The 20,742-nt window shown below is 44.1% G+C and overlaps 1 protein-coding gene across 6 annotated transcripts in view; it reads right to left on the bottom strand.

The window, feature by feature from the left end:
• REEP1 (receptor accessory protein 1) overlaps positions 1–20,742 on the bottom strand; it is an 88,756-nt gene that overhangs the window by 45,485 nt on the left and 22,529 nt on the right. For 2 of the 6 annotated variants that reach the window (XM_069977242.1, XM_069977243.1), the window contains exon 1: positions 9,349–9,691. The exons of 2 other annotated variants lie outside the window; for them this stretch is intronic. In XM_069977242.1, coding sequence (XP_069833343.1) covers positions 9,349–9,380 — 32 coding nt within the window. In that variant the 5' untranslated portion in view covers positions 9,381–9,691. Of the gene's footprint in view, positions 1–9,348; positions 9,693–20,742 lie in introns of those variants that run through there. 2 more of the 6 variants (XM_069977244.1, XM_069977247.1) reach the window with 2 other exon arrangements.

Here is a 20,742-nt window from a genome sequence, read left to right as displayed (position 1 = left end):
AAAAACAAACCTGGATGATTTGGATGAACTTCCGTGATAGTCCAGACATGGGCTCCTGGATTGCATCCCCTTAAATTCGGACTTCACCCTCAGCTGCCTTCCTCCCTCCCCTCTTTTCCTCCCTTTTTTCCCCATTTACCTACCTTTCTCTCTTCTCTTCTTTCTACTATTATCATGCTTTTTCATTATCGATTTTTTGGTGTTACTAATGAGTCGGCAATGGCTCTGATTTATTATCTAGTTAGCTGTATGATAACTGGCTATTGACACACTAAGTTGCTTCGAACAGTATACAATAGATGCACCTATATTTATTGTTTCATTACGATTATGATTATGTTATTTGTTGGTAATTTTATGTTATAGATTGTAAGCCCTTGCGGGCAGGGTCCTCTTCCCCATGTATCAGTCTGCCATCTGCCTTCATACAATGTGTTTTGATCTTGTAATGTTCTTGTTTGTTACCCTTGTCGCCTGTATAGCGCTCTGGAATTAAGTGCGCTTTATAAATAAATAATAATAATAATAATAATAATATGTTACTTTTTTGTGTCCAGCATATTGTAACCAAACTTACTGACTTCTATGGATGTTTTTTCTATTTTCATCTACTCTTTCTTGTTAAAAAAAAAAAATTTTCTTTCTCAATAAAAATATTTAATGAAAAAAAAGAGGAAGGGATAGCGGGCTGGGTGCCAGCAATAAAGCTACACTTGTCCTGTGTTCTTGTGTCCCAGCCTGACTTAGCGTCTTATGATGTCAAAAATCAACGTCTTAAGTAGGCCTTATGCTAGTATAGATCTACTGTATACGATCTTAGAATACTACAGGTCCATACTGTACTTCTACATGGAAGTAGACTGAGATAAAAAAAGAATATGTACCAAATTTCTCAGACACCTCCAGGACCTATTGTAGGTCAGATCAAACACATATCAATATCAGATGTAGCAAGAAGAAAGAAGGAAAATCATCATGAGATGACAGTAACTGGAATAATGGTAAAAATGAAGATTCAAATGGATAATAAACGACAAGATGAGAGAACACTGGACGGACTTAACTAACTTGTCCTATCTTTCCCTCTATTTTTCCCTAAATAAGGCCCCGTTCCCACTGAGCAAAACTAGCGGAATGTTCATTCTTCAGCGCGGATAGAGCAGGAGCGCGCGCCTCCCATAGACTCCCATTATGAGCGGGAGGCTAACGGCTTTCCGCAGCGGACAATTCCGCTAGTTTTGCTCAGTGGGAACGTAGCCTAAAATTGACTAGAGAAATAATCTTGCTGACCCTGTAATATCCCTACATTAACCCTAGCCTAAACTATGCAAAAGAAAGACATGTCAAGCAAAGCTCTATGGTTTCAAAATACCACAATTAGCATAACATGAATAAGGAAGAAGAAATAGAGGTGAAAACGAAGTTTAATTGCTGACGGTGGTGATTGGTTATAAAGTCATAGATAGCTGCTAGAGTCAGCTGCTACAAGCTGTAACAGCCTGATCATAGACAGAAGTCCAGCACTCTGGCTGTCAATGAAGCCTGACTGGCAGCAGTAGGCACGGCCGCTTCTGCCATAAGGCAGAACGAGAATTCCACCTCAGGCGGCAGTTTCTGCAGTCCTGCAGGGGGCAGCATAATCTTCCCTCTGGCTCTCATTTCAGTTAAGTTTAACTTAACTAAAATGACAGCAGCTCCTAACAGCCTTTGTCCTTGATGGCCTCTCACCGGCATCCCCACTTACTTCCGCCCCCGGCAACCGCTCTCAACTCCCCGGGCAGCGTCTCTAGCCGTGACGTCACCCGGCAGTCTTCCTGTTATTGGATGCGTGCGCTGTGGCCGTCTGCTGCGGGGTTGGGGGGGGGGGGGTTATACACAGTATGGAGGCTACCTGTGCGGGGGAGGGGAATAAACACCCCACTGTAATAAGAGAGCCTACCCCTGTTCCATGCTGTGCATGATTCAGGCAGCATGAAACTGATGACAGCTTCCATTTAAGGCACTATTCACATGTGCACTGTAGGTTCCGTCACATCTTACAGTAAGAACAGCAGAGTATGCCGTGCGCTCTTGGTCTCCATCATACTGCATCCTGGCTTTTGTTGTAAAGGGAACAGGTGGGCACATACCCTTACGGATTTTACACCATATCACGTTGTCTTCTCTATTCATGTGTAAAGGTAACTTCAGAATACTCCTGGTTTCCTTCTACCAGAGATAAGTGCATTGTGGGAGCTCAGATGACAAGAAGAGGGTTAGGATCAGCTCATTACCTTTTGTTCTCCCGTTGAAGTATTTTAGGATAAGATTTCCTACTTGTATTTAACGCGGATATACATACAATTGTGTGTAACCGATCAGACTGCGTCTTTCTATAGAGCTAATGAGCTGAAGAAAGATCCTAATGTTCCCTGGCATGTTTCTCTGTCTGCTCCACTATGGCAGAAGGATGATTTGCAGCAAAGTGTAATGTCATGTCAGGACACAGATTGCTGCAGAGGAACCTGCATCGTTAGATGCAATAAGAATCATGTTTTCAAGGGGTTTAAGTTAAAAGAAACAATAAGCAATAGTAAAAATGATAAGTGATTCTGATTTAAAAGCATTTTTATCCCCAGAGAATGTCTTAGTTATTGTACAAACTTCTAATGGTTACTGCTTCCAAACAACGTGACCAGGTGCAGATTGTTTTTCAGAAGTGTATGAACCCACCCATCAAAATTGTTTTTTTCCTATTTTTCATTATAATATGATAAAATAATCCTAAAATTGTGCAGTTTTTATTCTGGCACTGAGGCCTAAAGCTAAGCTGAAACTTTCTGTTCTGTACAGATAATTTCCTAACAGTGTCCTCCTTATCATCAGTCAGGAGTATAGTGATAGGCAATGTTCCCCTAAAGCTGCACGGTACGTGGCCATGCAGCTTAAAGGGAAGACCCACTCACTGCCATCAGGTGGGGGGGGAGCTGACAGGGGCCGGGGGAGATAAGAGCGGGGAGAGACAGGTGCGGTGAAGGGATCGGGGAGAGACAGGAGTGATGCCAGGAGGGGGGGAGATGGGAACCGGTGACAGGACATTCGCGGCAAGGATCACAGCACGGATGACGGCACAGATGTAGTGAATGCACACATAGGATTTAATGGGCCTTACAGTTGTCCCGGATCTGCAACCATGGACAATTTTACAGGACGTGTGAATAAGGCCTGACTATAAGATTAAATGTATCTGAGAATATCAAATTATTCCAACAGCTTTCCACTGTAAGCTAGCAAAGGGTAAAAATTTTCAGCCAATGATACACTCTGCTAAGTGACCTTCTGCAATGTGAGCACAGTACAGCAAGTATTGATTCTTTTTCTTCACACTCATTTGTAGAGTAATTTGTGCAACCATTTAATAAATTAACCTCAGCAGCCCCCAATCCCCACAGAGCAATGACAGCCTATACAGGCATATGTAAGGGTCATGTATATATCTGATGGGGCATTCCACACAAATTTGGACCAAAAATACAGTTCATGCAAGTAAGTGCGGAAAAACCTGAATTTCAGCGTGTGGATAGGCTATCAATTGTTTCATCCTTTAAGGTCTGCAAAGAGAGATCTGTATTCGGCATCTGCTTCACAGAGAAGGCAGAACTCTATGGGTGACTACTAGAGATGAGCGAACCGGTTTGGCTCGTATAGGATAAAGTTCAGATTTTTCCAAAAGTCCGAGTCCTGTCAAATTCGGATTTTTGGAAGTCCGCTCCGAATTTAAATTTTCTTTTTCATGCTTTCTAAAATGGCAGTCGCCATTTTAGAAAGCAGGAAGTGTTCTGGGCGGGAAAAGCGCTTTCCCATGATGCCCGGAACATATCCAATCAGCAGGGATCTTGCACTAGCCCACCACCTGTGTGACGTCGGTATTGCTTTAAAAGGAGCGATCACATGACCGCATGAGGCAGTCTGCAGAGAGAGAGGAAGGAGACTGTTAGCAGTGCACAGAGCTTGTCAGTGACAAAACGCTGCTGCTGTACTGAGAAGATATTGTACAAAAGCAAAGACAAAAAGATTATTAGGAAAGCGGAGAGGAGAAACATATAGTGATTGAGAGAGAAAAATATAGAGGGGGCGAAAGATAGATAGGTAGATAGATTAGGCATAGGAGAGCAAAGGGTGCACAGAACAAAAACGTGCTATACAGATATCCAAGTACTATACTGGCACCCTTGCGAGAGTGTATATGACATAGGTGTTTTCCTGGGGCACAAATATATACCTTATGCATGTGTGTAGAATAAAAAGTTATAACCCTTAATGGAAGCTTCAAACCTACCGGATCTAACGCTGCGAGTTTGCATTCTCGCTGCGGAATTTTTATTTCGCTTCCAGAATGTGACCCGCATCCCGTCGCCTGCAGCCCCTGGCTCGGAGCATACATTACCTGCTTGGCAATACGGCTGCGTGTGAGGCTCCCGGTGTTCCTTATCAGCCAATCAGTGCTGCCATGCACTGATTGGCTGATGGGGAGCGAGAAGAGCTGGGAGTCTCACACACAGCCGCAGCGTGAAATCCGCTTCGTGAGACTGTTAGCAGTGCACAGAGCTTGTCAGTGACAAAACGCTGCTGCTGCACGCTGCTGTACTGAGAAGATATTGTACAAAAGCAAAGACAAAAAGATTATTAGGAAAGCGGAGAGGAGAAACATATAGTGATTGAGAGAGAAAAATATAGAGGGGGCGAAAGATAGATAGGTAGATAGATTAGGTATAGGAGAGCAAAGGGTGCACAGAACAAAAACGTGCTATACAGATATCCAAGTACTATACTAGCACCCTTGCGAGAGTGTATGTGACATAGGTGTTTTCCTGAGGCACAAATATATACCTTGTGCATGTGTGTAGAATAAAACTCTAAAAAAAAAGTGCTATACAGCTATACAAGTACTATAGTTGGACCCTTGCGAGAGTGTATATGACATAGGTGTTTTTCTGAGGCACAAATATATACCTTGTGCATGTGTGTAGAATAAAACCTTTTTCCTGCATAGACCCTGTAATGGTGAATATTGAAATCTAAAAAAAAATTGACTTTGAGATATTGAAAAGATAATGATAAATTCAACCAAATACACTACCCCCGTATCATATAGATGCTTTAAACTATGAAATCCAAAGAAATCCAAAATTCAGTCAAACTTTTCAAAAAAATCCGGAATTCCGGTCGGAACGAACTTTTGAAAAGTTCACTCATCTCTAGTAACTACAGAGATAGGGGGAAAAATAATACTGTTTTCCAATGTATATCATAGTGCAAATATTCTCTCCAAGAACCTAGATACTAGGGTAGTAAATGGCGCATTAGATGAAAGCTCATCTTTATGTATGATGGCACACGTCCAAATGGAGTCACATTGCTCTAGATTATGCACCGCATACAGGTCTGCGCACATTACATTGTTGTGTGTATGAGATCACAGCGTGCTGTGTTACCCCAGGAGGAAACCATCAGCATTTGTTTCCCGTCCTCAGTCTTTCTGTTTACTGACAGCAAGAAGAGATTTTGGAAATAGGATTTGTCATTTAATTATATGATAACATTGCTTACTGGATGATCATCCATGGCTGGCATACTTTGGCCCCTATAGTCTGCTGACCAGTGGGGTCCTTGGAATTAGAACCCCCCCCCCCCCCCATTAAAAAGTTATAACCCTTAAGGGAAGCTTCAAACCTACCTGATTTAACGCTGAGAGTTTGCATTCACGCTGCAGAATTTTTATTCCGCTTCCAGAATGTGACCCGGTCCCTTTAACCCCCCCCCCCCCCTGCATCCCGTCGCCTGCAGCCCCTGACCCGGAGCATACATTACCTGCTTGGCAATACGTGTGAGGCTCCCAACGGTCCTCATCAGCCAATCAGTGCTGCAGTGCACTAATTGGCTGATGGGGAGCGAGGGGAGCTGGGAGTCTCACACACAGCGGCAGCGTGAAATCCGCTTCGGATTTGGTACGTGTGAAGCTACCCTAAAGAAGAAGTCCGGCCATTTTAAAAATCCGTCAGCCAACAGGAGCAGAGGGAAATTTGATAACGAGACGCGCCAGGTCCATCAACCAGGTCATGACGTGTCAGCACTGGACATCCTGGAGCCCAGCGGGGGTCCCGAGGCCAGTCCCATCAGTCCCACTCTGATTTTAATGAGCACAACTTTATACTTATTATTTCTATTTGAAAGTTATTAAAAGTTACGTTTTACTTAGTGGTAGGTTTACTGGATGTGATCTGGGCTTTTGGCCCTTATAAAATTGTTTTGGTATTTGAACCATCCAGATTACCTACCTTTAGGGCACTTTATTTTTGGTTTGTTTGGTCCCACCACTCATCACGGGAACAAGGAGAGGTAAGTTGGTACTTCTTATCAAATTGCTTTTGCTGGATTTTTAAAATGCCCGGACTTCTCCTTTAATATTTATGTCCTCAAGAGACCCTTCAATTGTAAACTGAGAATGCGACATAAGTGCTGGTTGCAAGATATCAAGTGATTCCAGAATACACACTGGATGCTTGCTGCACATAGATCAGCAGTGCTCAGGAATGGACCAGCCCAACAAGCCTTGGCAGGAGAACAATAATGCCCCAGTCACTTTCCTATCAAAGAGTTTTAACCCTAAAATATCCAATCTGCATCACAGCAATCAACCTTATAGTCTGCCAGGTCTGATATTCCCATCAGGCATTCTAAGCAGATGTCTGGGGCCTGTAGGTATAGGAGGCTGGGGCATGCATACTGACTATACAGATGGGGACCAAATGCAACAATTATTACTAAGAATAATCTTGTAATTTATAACAAAACATAAGGCTTAAAAAAAAAGGATAATCTTGTAATTACACACGTACAGCTGGATTACATTTGAGGGATTGTCTGCTTAAGAAATTCTCTTTTGTTATAAGGACAATCAAATAATTTGAAGAAAAAAAAAAGAGTTTTCCACTGCTAGCATCCCCAGTGATCAGCTGTAACCTGCACAGGAATGTATGGCCACTTTCCTCCAGAAACAGCATGCCTCTTGTCCTCAGTTTGGGCTTTGCAGCTTAGGTCTACTGAAGTGAACGGAGCAGAATTGTAATAAAACACATAACCTGTTTATGCAAGAAAGTAACTGTGTTTTTTTCCTGGATAACTCCTATAATCTCCCTACAGCGCCACTACAGGTGAGGTTTTGCATTACATGGTGTTCATTAAAATCAGTGGGCTGCCTGTGTAATGTAGAAACATGCTTAGGCCCTATTCAAACATCCGCCATTCTGTCTGTTATTGCGGATCCGCAATTATGGACAGAAAATAGTGTCAATGTATTCCAGTGGCCCCATTCACATATTTGTAGGTGTGTACAGGGCCGTGATCCGCACCGCAGAAAAAAAAAAAAAAAGGACAGGCCCTAGTGTGGCCAAAATTCCTCCACGGACACACCAATAAAACTCTATAGGATCTGTATTTTACGGATCCGCAATCAGCAAATAGCGACTGGTTTATTATTAAGAACACGGATGCAATATGAATGGAATTTTGTGGCTTGGGGATGAAAAATAGCAGACTCAAATTTACGGAGTAAAAAATATACTGAGGTGTCAATAGCCCATTGGTCTTCCAGAGTGAGAGAGAGTGACACTCTTAATTGAGATTAAAGAGGTACTCCGGGCTGGGGGGCTTTTTTGCCTATGGCCGGGGAGGAGGTGGATGAGGGCAATGACGTCCCCTCACCTCCCCTTCTCCAGCGATGTGTCCTAGATCGCGCCGCTCCGGATCCGTGATGTTTCCAGTCCGCTCAGTCAGTGGCAGAGGCAGGATCCCACCCCTGCCACTGACTGGCTGAGTGGACTTAAAACGTCACGTCGCAAGTCCGCGTCAGAGACCAGGAAGTGGCAGGGGTGCCACCTCCTCCCCGGCCATAGGCAAAAAAGCCCCCCAGCCCGGAGTACCCCTTTAAGACTGCCATCTGATTGGAGAGAAGGCTACACAGCTTTCTCCTTTCATAAAGCAACCTTTCCACAACTTCCATAGACTTGTAAAGAAGGAGTCAAGCCTAGAATGATGAATCTATCTCTGTTTAGGTATAGGGAGAAATCTATCAATCAAGGCCAGTAGGCCAGTCAGAAGCCACTAGGGAATGCTTCAGCATGACAGCGATGACAGGTTCCTTTTAGTCAGACAACTAGCTTCCAGTATGTGATATAACACCCCTAATAAACCACAGTATATTACAAAGCCCAGAGCAATGCTCCAAGAGTGCAAAATCACCTCGAAGATACTGGCATCATAGCTGCCATATTTATCCAATTTGTAATTTATAATGGATCTGTCTTCTATTATGATATCACAATCCATTTTTTTCAATATGATCTGAATCCTAACTGCTTAAATGGGAGGCCTTACACGCCTCCGCTCCGCTCCACTCAAAGAATGTATCTATGTATCTAGGTATTTGTACATTTTTTAATGTGATTATTGTATACTTGTATATCAATAAATAAATGACTGCGGTATACAAGACAAAACATTACATAACAAAATCTGACACATATCAGCCGGAAGCACAGACACATGGGGAGACAGTGATATAGATATACCTCATGTGAACAAAGAAAGGCTGGGCCTCTGAACCAGAACTTGTTCCCTTTAAACACAATACTAAGATTACATATATATATATATATATATATATATATATATATATATATATATATAGTATAATATTATATGTAGTCATACTGGGGGGCCCTCATAATTTCATATCCATCTCTGTTCCTGCGAGCCACGTCCAACCGTTCTGCTCTTACATCATTGCCTCTCTATATTGTATTACACCGTCTTCTATACCAATGCTATTTTATCACAGATGTGCCATGAATAATTCATCACTTCTGACCCCTCTCTCCCATCCAGGAAACACACAATCTGCATCCATCACAGGCAAATCCAATGTATACACTGTAACAAGAAGCCAGGGACAGTATAAATAATAATAATAATGCAACATACATGACAAATACCTGTATTCCTACTACAGGGCCATCTGCTGGTGTCACAAGCAAATGGTATTTTTTCTCCCCCTTGCATATAAACAAACTGTGTTATTCAATAGGGTTGAGAATAATGGAGAGGACAAGGATAAAGAAGGGATGCAATGCAACAGTATATCATTCATATAGCGACACAGCTGATATATACCATTGTGTGCTCTTTTCTGATATCCCATGGGCAGCACATGGGGGATACAATAGCTATATATAGCATCTGACAGATCACCTTGCAGTGACATGCAGGCTGTGCATGGGTGTCACATTGAGAGGAGAAGGGTATACTTACACTACAAGCCTTGATATGATCCATGACACCATGGCTGGCTGTGCTGATCAGCTGGCTCCTGCAGGCTATACTCTGTGTGCTGTGTTACAGGCAGGGCACAGCCATTAGTGTGTACACAGCCCTGGCTCCAGAATCCAGCTGTGGGCAATGGGTAAGGATGATGTGCAGTCAGGGGCAGGTCCTCCTCTCCTCAGTCTGCATAGAAAATGCTTACACAGCCCAGGGTGGAAGAGGGTGAGGGTTTAGCAATGTGTAAGCAGCTGCTCTTCTCCTTCAGCGATCATATTCTGGAAGGAGGAGTGAAGGATAGGGGTGGGGAGATGTACAGCATGCTTCATGCACCCCCTCCAACCTGCTACTGCTCAGGAACCCAGGTCCTGGATCATACACTGCTGCTGGAGGGAGGGTGGTGGCTGGCAGCCTATTGTCTGGGAGAGAGAATCTCACTTACTGGAAGGTGGAGGCTATACAAAGAGATTCTGCAGAAGCTGACTGATCATAGGCCACTACAGGTCATGGTCTGGTGATTTTTTATATATATATATATATATATATATATATATATATAACTATACATATATATATATATATATATATATATATATATATATATATATATATATATATACCTTTTTACCTCATTACCTATTGTATCCATCTATCTAGCTTCAATTCATTTAATATATCTATCTATTTCTATCTATCTATCTATCTATCGGTGCGTTTACACGTAACGATAATTGGCCCGATCGTCCGATTAACGATGTCGGAGAAACGATTTTTTTTTCATAACGAGCAGCGTTTAGACGGTACGATATATCGTACGGAAAATTCGTTGTGCGATCGTTTTGCGAACGCTTAAGCCTATCTCACACATTGGTTAAATCGGCGAACGACTGTTTACACGGAACGATTTGCGAATTGTTTGCGAACGATGATTGATGATTTGATAACATGTTGAAAGATCAAAATGCGCAATTTATCGTTCGTCGTATGATCGTTCGCTGCGTTTACAAGTACGATTATCGTTCGAATTCAATCGTTATCGCGCAAATTCGTACGATAATTGTTACGTGTAAACGCACCATATCTCCTATCTATCTATCTATCTATCTCCTATCTATCTATCTATCTATCTATCTATCTATCTATCTATCTATCTATCTATCTCCTATCTATCTATCTATCTATCTATCTATCTATCTATCTATCTCCTATCTATCTATCCAGGGGAGAACACAGACTATATAGGGCACTTGTGCAAAAAATGTCTCCATGATGATTTTTTTCCAGCTACAATTCATCTCTTCAGAACCTGTTAGACAACAAGCATCTTAGGCATGACACTTTTCCTTCAACTTCCTTCCCTATTTTTCTATCTATAGGATCACATGGAGTAGTAATTCTGCTGTTTGGTGTCATTCTCAATAAAGTGAGTAGGTATGTGGGTTTCCCCCTGTATGTGGTATCATCCATATAGTAATAAGGTCTCCTTATAGTAATAATGCCCGCTGCTGTGTCCCATATAGTAATAATGCCCCTGCTGTGTACAACCCCCACAGTAATAATGCCCCCTGCAGTGCCCCATAGTAATAATGCCCACTGCTGTGTCCCTATTGTAATAATGCCCCCTGCTTTGCACCTATAGTAATAATGCTCCCTGCTGTGCCTCTATTTGTAATAGTGTCCCCTGCTGTGTACAGCCCCATAGTAATAAAGCCCCTGTTGTGACCACCGCTCATAGTAATAAAGGTGCCTGTTGTGACCCCCCCATAGTAATAATGCCCCTGTTGTAACCACCCCCATAGTAATAATGCCACTTGCTGTGTACAGCCCCATAGTAATAAAGCCCCCTGTTGTGACCACCCCCCATTGTAATATAGCCTCATGTTGTGACCCCCTATAGTAATAATGACCCCTGCTGTGTACAACCCCCTTCGAAATAATGAATAGAGCAGCAGGACGCTTTTCTCTATTCTGTTACTGATGTTCAGCCCGCTCACCCAGCAGTGAGAGTGCTCATTATCACAGTAGCAGCACATCCAGAGAAGCTGCATGGCCGCATCTTCTAGGGATGCTTAAAGGGGGACAACTTCTCCCCTTCTGGGCCCCTGCACTGGCTGCACATGCGGTTTGTCCGCCACTGTATCTATCTATTTATTTCCCATCTATCATCTATCTATGTATCTCCTATCTATCAATTATCTTTCTATCTATCTATCTGTTATCTATCTATCTATCTCCTATCTATCTCCTATCTATCTATCTATCTCCTATCTATCTATCTATCTATCTATCTATCTATCTATCTATCTATCTATCTCCTATTTATCTATCTATCTATCTATCTATAAATTTTCAATCTATCTATCTATCTGTCTATCTATCTCCTATAGATCTATCTAATGCTACTTTTACACGGAACGATAATTCGCCCGATCGTACGATTAACGATGTCGGAGTAACGATTTTTTTTTCATAACGATCTGCGTTTAGACGGTACGATATATCTTACGGAAATTCGTTTTGCGATCGTTTTGCGATCCCTTAAGCCTATCTCACACATTGGTTAAATCGGCGAACGACTGTTCACACGGAACGATCTGCAAATTTTTTGCGAACGATCAACAACGATTTGAGAACTTGTTGAAAGGTCAAAATGAACGATTTCTCGCCCGTTGTTTGATCGTTTACTGCGTTTACACATACGATTATCGTTCGAATTCGATTGTTATCGTGCAAATTCGCACAATAATCGTTCCGTGTAAATGCAGCATATTATCTAGCCATTATCTACCTACCTTCTATCTATCTCTCATCTATCTATCTATCTATCTATCTATCAAAACACACCAATCACTGAACTCAAGGAGAACAGAGAAAAAAACAATGGAGTACTCTTTAAGAGTCTCCATTGATTGTCCCATACAAAATTTGAATATGCAAAAAAGGGGTCAGTGGAGCCTCAGTTGCGAGTCTCAAAACACAGGAATAGCCAGATATCCCTCTCTCCAGAGTAGGAGGCCTATTGCCAAGGGGTGCCTCCTAGTAGGGAGAACACCAAACCACCCTGATACGTAGTCCGTCAGGTCCTCGCTCTGTTGGGAGCATTGGGACCTAAATAGGGAAACACCAGGGTGCCCCCTATAAGTCAAAGTCTAACTCTGTTGCGAGTGTAAAGACATAAGACAAGGGTTACCAAGGCCAGGTAACCATCCACAGACAGCCGTTTCGGGGTATTTGCCCCTCGTCAGTGTGGATCAGGATTCTGGTTATCAGGGGCAATGAAAAATTGACCAACAAACCACACCAATCACTGAACTTCTGGCAGGTCTCTAGATAGGAGAGTTACCCCTGGATTCAACTATATCTGAGTGTTTCTTTTAGACATAACCTGCCTACAGAGGACTGATCTGCAATCATGGACACTGGCTGACAGCTGAGCGAGCAGGAGGCCGGGCAGCATTGATTACTCATGAATAGGAGTAGGAAGGATTGGTGAGGAGTGCCAGAGTGTGGCACAAACAACTCCTCTTTGACACTTCATTACAGTAGGAGACCTGAGATTGTGCATAATCCACTTCACAAATTACCAAAAGGTACCATGCTCACTAGGGGGCTGCTAGCTACAGCACACTGCCAGCACCTTAAGTAAGGCCTAAGAGCTGACAGATTCCCTATAATGTTTGTGTTCTTTTTATATTTTTAAACATGTCAATAAAGGTTTTCACTAAGTTTCACTATGGGACATTACCACCAATCACTTGACAAGTACAATACACTGCAGTATTTCTATAATGCAATGCTTTGTGCTGTAACCACTATCTTATTACATCATACCTCTAGCTGGAGTAATAACATAGCAGACCTGGGGCAATTGTGTCATTGCGGAAGAGGGTCAATGGGGATGCCCTTCACAGAAAACAGCGCAGATGAAAAGGCTCCTGCTGACTACATAAATGGCCAGAATCTCTGTTCCCATCCTGTGCACTTGTATGAATATACGAAATCTGTGGTGCCAATAAATAATTGTTTTGTGTCTGTGATTTGTGCATTAGCTATGAGGTAAAAAGTTAGATGAAATCACCTGATTCCCTCCAAGTCATTATAATTATATATTATAAGTAATAATTATTAATGAAAATAAGGCTCATAGTTTGTACAATAGCCACTAGGTGGAGCAACTGTTATTTCCAGAGGTGGGCAGCAGCTTACCTCACATAACTTTTGTGGCTACATTTACACAATGTCAAAATGACAGCCGATTTTATTGGACAGCCACCATTTAGCAACAAATGACGGCTGTTATTTTATAATGATGGCAATTATTATACGGATAATAATGGACGTAATTTTGACGGTTTGTGAACATAGCCTAAGGCTGGATTCCACTGTGTTCAGTGTTTAGGTTACGTTCACACAACACAAGGTGAAATACAGCTGTAATTTTGAGTGAAGATGAAACAATGTGTGAACAGATACGGTCGTATTTTGCAAAAGCAGGTGGTAAATAATGAGCTTGTCATAATAAATTACAGCCGTTATTTTATACTGTGTTCACTGCCAGCAAATTTGCCATTGACTTCAATAGAGCACATTTTGTTGCTCAAAATTACGGCTGTATTTTGCTCTGTGTAAGGGTCCATTTACACAGAAAGATTATCAGCCAAAGATTTGAAGTCAAAGTCAGAAACAGACTATAAACAAAGATCAGGTCATAAAGGAAAGCCTGAGATTTCCCCTCTTCTCAAATCCATTCCTGGCTTTGGCTTCAAATCTTTGGCAGATAATCTGTCAGATAATCTTTCTGTGTTAATGGATCCTTATAAAAACAATGATTAGCCGATGACAACGATCATCAGCTGATTGTGTCTTTAGGTCCTGACCTAAAATCATCGGCCACTGACTGCGCATGACTATGTGTAATAGTGATGCGTGGCTGATGGCTGATGAATGTGTAAAGAAAAAAAATAATAAAGTTATACATACTAGTCGACACTCTGTGATGTCCTGCTAGCTTTGGCCCGCTCCCCACAGTGTCTGAAGTGACAGGCTTCTCAGACAATCACTGGTCGCGGGACTGTCCCGATGATCGGCTGAGCGGCCTGTCACTTCAGACACTGTGGGGAGCGGGCCAAAGTTGTGCACAGTAGTAAATCTGCTCCTTTTTTCCTTGCCCCTTCATACATCGTGTTCTTAGTCCCCAAGGCTGATTATGGTTCTCTCATCTTCCCAGTGTTATTAGCTGAGAGGCACAATGTGGTTGTCGGAGAATCTCTGTTAAACATGCAAGTGCAGTGGCCCTGTGCAGTAACACGCAAAGAGCCGTATTAACAGCTACTGCTGCCTAGGCACTAAACCTGAAGACGCCCCCTCTTGGGCAGCGTGGGGTAGCGTGGTTTAGGCCACATGCATTTCTTTACATGTAGAAACATTGTCTGAATCGTGTTTTTCCTGGTTTTTAACTACTTAAAACATAAACTGTGAGTGGGTAACACTGCCATATCAGACCTCATCAATACCACAATACCCCCCCCCCCCCTTTCCTCGAAAAGACACCAGATTTACCTGCAAGTCTGAACGGGAGGTGGGAGGATTAAAAAAAAAAAGTTGTTTCCTTCCCCCTGCTCCCTGGTGCTGCCCCACTGCAAGGTGCTGCCCTAGGCACCGGACCACGGGTGCCTAATAGTAAATACGGCCCTGAACACGCATGGGATGTGGACCCACTGTGCTACTGAATCAGTTCAATTTTGGGCTATGCCAGGAAGCAGAGTCTAAGGACCCTGTAGGTCAAATCCGGGTATCGTATGGCGTTTGGGCCACATCCAGCACACTACTTTTGACCATCCCACATCACCCTTTCAGCATCCCTATAAGCTGTGGCGCCTCACCGCCATCCCCAACAAAAGCATCAGCTCGCTCTTTCTAATGATAATCAAAGGAGCGGGCAGCCCAATAACCCAACAGTGCAGAGCTAGGGCTTATCAGAAGAGGCAGTCAGCCCTTAATTGTCCTGTATGGAAGCTTTACATTTTGTTTTTTTGCTGGACAAGCTCATAGGAACTAACAGATTGCCCTCTGACATGAGACTGAACACAGCACTACTGAAATATCCTCAGAGCCTATAGGGAGGATACATGTGAGTGTAGCGACTCCTTCCTAGTTAGGCTTGATATTAATTAAAATGGTATATTCTAATCACCCCTTAAGGGAGGTTAGGTGGTTTTACCTTTCAGTTATTTCCACAGGTATAATTATATTAAAAAAGGCCTTTGTATTTTAGGTAAGTATAGAGTGATAGGCCGGATACATCAATGACGTCAGCAGATCATCTTTTAAAAGAAGCCTCGGCAGGAAAATGGTTAATCATCAGTGAACAAGCTGAGAAGATTGCTATACCACTGGCTGTTTACCGTCGTGAGGAGAAATTAAGTGCGCCATGATGGAGGATTTATACTATAAAGTAATTTCCAGAGCCTCGGGTGTCGGCAGAGAGGATTGGCTGATCACTCACAGCTGATGAAGAAGTCGCCCTGGCTGCGGGTTCGAGTGGATTCGTGTTCGACGCAGCAGGGAAACTTGGTACGGCACCATCTTCAAGTGAGGATGAGGCTGCGGCTGGACCAGCGCTGAAGTTAAACCCCCAGACCGGAAAATCTTTGCCGGCTACAGGAACTGTTCATCTCCGTGATGGAGGAGGAGTCGGGGGAGGAGACTCTTTTACTCTCAGATGCCGTTCGGGAGGACGCCTGTGGTGTCAGAAGAAAGCGGCCTAGCCAGGGTTTTCACTGGGCAAACGCCGAGCCAGGCAGCAGAAAAAGAAAAAGGAGGAGCCGGCTGCGAAGAAACCCCGACCAATAGTCGGTGCTGCGCTGCAGGGTGCCAAGAGAGTGCAGGACACTGGTGAGTGTGGTGCTTATGTGGCCCCCCCTCTGACGCCAGTGTGTCTTTCTCATGCTGGGCAGTTGCTGTCTATTGATTCTACAATGTTATCTGGGATGGCCACATTTTTAAGAATGCTGGGCAAAGCTAATGAGTTGAATGTTAGTAATATTGATGAGTGTGCTAGTGTCCCCCCCCCCCCCCCCCTTACTAATATGGGTGATGAGGTATTTGGGGTTGCACGGGTTAAAGATGCAGTTCGAAGAGAGATGCCAGCCTTGGACCGTTGCAGTGTGGTTGGTGATCAGTTAGGCCCCGTTCACACAGAGCAAGAGCGGAGGAATGCCGCCAGCCTCCGTGTCATAATGACACTCTATGGGAGGCGCGCACGTTGCATCTTTTGGCGCTGAAGAATGAACATGTTCATTCTTCAGCGCTAAGAGACGCTGAGCGGCATTATGCCAGGGAGGCTGGCGGCATTATGCCAGGGAGGCTGGCGGCATTCTTGCTCTGTGTGAACGGGGCCTTAGAGGTACCTGTTCCCAAGCCAGGTGTCCCTATAGTATGCATGAAGGAAGCGTTGGTCTGCAATATCTCTCTTTTAGGGTTTCATCTGGCCCCTGCGGTTTAGGATAAAATCTGGAAATTACAGTATATTGATGTGTTTTCTTTATTGCCTCATATTAAAGAGAGAAAGGATGAGAAGGATGATGACAAGAAAAAAATCTGCGGTTTGTAAGTCTTTTAACAATTGGTTGCAAGCCTTTTTTATATCTGCATCCATGCTTGGGGAGCGATTTCCAGAAGTCTGTTGTTCTCTCTTTCAGCATGTGGACATTATTTTAGATGCCTATCGTAATTTTGGGGGAGATGACATACGACGAGATGTTTAGGCAAAAAATATCGGTTTACCCTATTCTGAAATGGGGACAAAAAGATGTGGGGTTATGGATACAGCTCATGATCCCGCAAAGGGCTCGTCCAGTGGCGGCTTCGGCTGCCCCATCTTCCTTTCGAAAAGGCATTTGCTTTACCTCTAATGAATCTAACTGTAAATGGGCTCACTCGTGCAAATACCGCCATGAATGCGCACATGGTGCCGGACCTCACCCAGTGTCCAGATGCTTTAAAAAGCTTGGTCAGAGCATGCAGCCCACAGGCGCTCTTAGAGATACTCTATCAACTGAAAAGAAGATTGGTCAGAGCATGCAGCCCACAGACGCTCTTAGGGATACGCTATCAACTGAAAAGAAGATTGGTCAGAGCATGCAGCCCACAGACGCTCTTAGGGATACGCTATCAACTGGAAAGAAGTCTGGTTAAAGCCTTTCCAAATCAACGGACGGCTGAGCTGTTAATGTTGGGCTTTGATTACGGCTTTCCTGTGCCTGAGTTTACGGGTGAGGGTTGCACATTGGTTGTCAATCTTAGTTCGGTCATGTTTAAACCATTGGAAGTTGACAATAAGTTGTGGTTGTGGCTCCCTAAATGATTCCATCGATAAGTCATTGGTGTCAGTTCGTTATAGTTCCTTTGAGGATTGGATTTGGATTGCGGTCGCAATGCGTGGTTTTCCAAAACTTACATAGAATCGGCTTTCCGGCTTTTGCCAGTATGTCCTAATGGTTACAATTCTTTGGGATTTGTGTGGCGTGACCAATTTTATTTTGATAAAGCGCTACCTATGGGTTTTAGCATGTCATGTTTTTATTTTGAATCTTTTTCTTGTTTCTTGGAATGGGTGCTTAAGGAGCATACTGGTTTGTCAACTTGTTGTCATTATCTTGATGATTTTCTGTTTGCGGGATGGGCTCGCACGGATTAATGCGAATGGTTTCGGTTTTCTTTTATGCAGATTTGTGATTATTTTGGGGTACCATTGGCTAGGAATAAGACTTTTTTGCCCTGCACGAAAATCGAATATTTGGGTAGAGTAATAGACAGTGCTAAGATGGAATTTTGTTTGCCGGAAGTTAAGATTAGCAGAGCTGAGATGGTGATAGCATAGCAGAGATGAGATGGTGAGATGGTGCAGCAGAGCTGAGATGGTGTAGCAGAGCTGAGATGGTGATGGCATAGCAGAGCTGACATAGTGAGGGCATAGCAGAGCTGAGATGGTGATGGCATAGCAGAGCTGAGATGGTGATGGCATAGCAGAGCTGAGATGGTGAGGGCATAGCAGAGCTGAGATGGGGATGGCATAGCAGAGCTGAGATGGTGAGGGCATAGCAGAGCTGAGATGGTGTAGCAGAGCTGAGATGGTGATGGCATAGCAGAGCTGAGATGGCATAGCAGAGCTGAGATAGTGTAGCAGAGCTGAGATGGTGATGGCATAGCAGAGCTGAGATGGTGATGGCATAGCAGAGCTGAGATGAGCCGCGGTGCAGCAGGCGGGCGCTAGTGGGCCACGGCTGGCAGCAAGAGACGGGTGGGGGGTTTGACGGGGAGGTGACGGAGCCGCGGGTGACGGGGGGGGGGGAGGAAAGTAAGCCGCGGGTGACAGGGCGACAGTCAGCCGCGGGTGCCGGTGGGGGGTGGTTGACGGGGCCGCGGTCACGGAGGTGATGGAGCCGCAGGTGAACCGGGAGACAGTGAGCCGCGGGTGACGGGAGGAGGATGCCGCCGCCAATCGAGAGTGACAGCGCGGCCCAGCATCGCGAGCCCAGCCGCAGGTGACAGGGGCACAGTAAGCCGGTAAGCGCCGCGGCCGAGCGGCTGACAGCAAGTGAATGACGGGGGGGGGGGAGCCGCCGGTAAGCGGCCCAGCATCGCCAGTGACGGACGGACGGGTGGGGTGTTGCCATTAGTGAACCGAGCCGCGGGTGATGGGGGGACAGCGAGCCGCGGTGGCGCCGGTAAGCCACAGTACCGGTGACTGGGGTGGCTGCTGTTAGAGAAGGAGACAGTGACAGCTTCACTGATCACTGTCTCCCTCTCTAACAGCAGCCACCGCCGTCCTCCTTCACTTCAGATTGGCTGGGTTAGAAGCGCTAACCCGGCCCATTGAAAAGAAAGAGGACACGTGATGCCGTCTCGTAGGGTGCGGGACAGGAGCAGGGAGCGTGTCGGAGTGTACTAAGGTCTGATGATTCTATGCAATCCGTGGGGGTGAATGCAGCTGGATAACAGCAAATCTGTGCAGAATCCATAATAACTTTATATTGGAAAGATGGAAAGCTACGGGTGGGCAGCGTATTAATGCAAAAATTATTTTGGGGGGAATACCCCTTTAAAGACTATTAAAGGTCAGTTTAACGGGCGCGCAGTTTGGCAACAGGATTTTGTGGAGGGTGATGCTTTAGGTCTTTATATTGACGGGGCGGGTAGCTGTGGTTTTGGGGTGTATTGGAACAAACACTGGTGTGCGTCCAGATCCAGATCCAGATGAGTTGAAGCTAGGGTGGTAACTAATATTGTTCTTTTGGAATTGTTTCCTGTGGTGGTTGCTCTTTGGGGTGAGTTTTTTCATAACAAGCATATTCTGGTGAATATGGACAACCGTGGGGTTATGCTTTTAACTGTCTTTCGTCCAAATCTGTTAAACATATGGTTGAAAGCAAAATATGCTCCCGGTGAGTGTAATGTAATTGCGGATCCATTGTCTCGTCTGCAGTTTTTCCGATTCCAGTCGCTGGTGCCAGATGCGGATCAAGAAGGGCTGACCTGTCCACCAGAATTGTGAAATTTGATATGGGACTAATATGAGTTCCTTGGGAAGTCTCTCTCCGTTGCTACGTGGACGGTGTATGCGGCCTCCTGGCTTAGATGGTGTAAACTTTGTCATGAACGGGCGTAGTCATCGTTTTCTATGGCACCGGTAACTTTTTTGATGTTTTTGTCTGACTTGCTTTTACATGGGATGTCCTATATAGTTATTCTAAAAATTGTACCAGGAGTGTCTTTTTATTAACGTTTGTTAGGGGTTGCTTTGATGTCTCTGTCTTTTGCTGTCATGTGAAATTGTCGCGTGACAATAGTGACAAATGACTATTTGTGGTAAGTGGTAACGTACAGTTGGACAGGTGTACCTAATAAAGTGGCCGGTGAGTGTATAGTTGTTCTTTTCTTACATACAGAAAAAATTATCCATACTCTGTATATGAAAACATGAATGAAAAGCAATTTTTTTACTAGCATTTGGAAGGAAAGAAAAAAAAAAGCATTGTGAGTGCCAGAAAAAATATTGCAGCGACTGTGTACTGTCTTATTTGGTTAGTAGGGTAAAATCCGTCTTTCTCCCTTATTTGGAGTGTAATTGCCAGGCGTGTGTTATAAATATTATTATGGCAGCTCAGGACACATGACGTTAGTGTACCGAGGCACAGGACGGAGTGCTGACTTACATGTGTTGTTGATCACAAGCAGCGCCTTAAGATATTATTGTATAGTCCAAGTAGTTGGGGATCTCCTGGGAGATTTTGAATCATTTGCACATATGTTTACTATCTTAGGACTGCACACAATTCTATGCCGTGTTGGCAAGCAAATCAGTCCTTAGTGCAGGTCCCTGTG

Source organism: Dendropsophus ebraccatus, chromosome 7 (assembly GCF_027789765.1).
Source record: "Dendropsophus ebraccatus isolate aDenEbr1 chromosome 7, aDenEbr1.pat, whole genome shotgun sequence".
NCBI lineage: Eukaryota > Metazoa > Chordata > Amphibia > Anura > Hylidae > Dendropsophus > Dendropsophus ebraccatus.
Note: the sequence above shows the minus strand (reverse complement) of the source record. Positions and strands in the feature narration are given on the sequence as shown.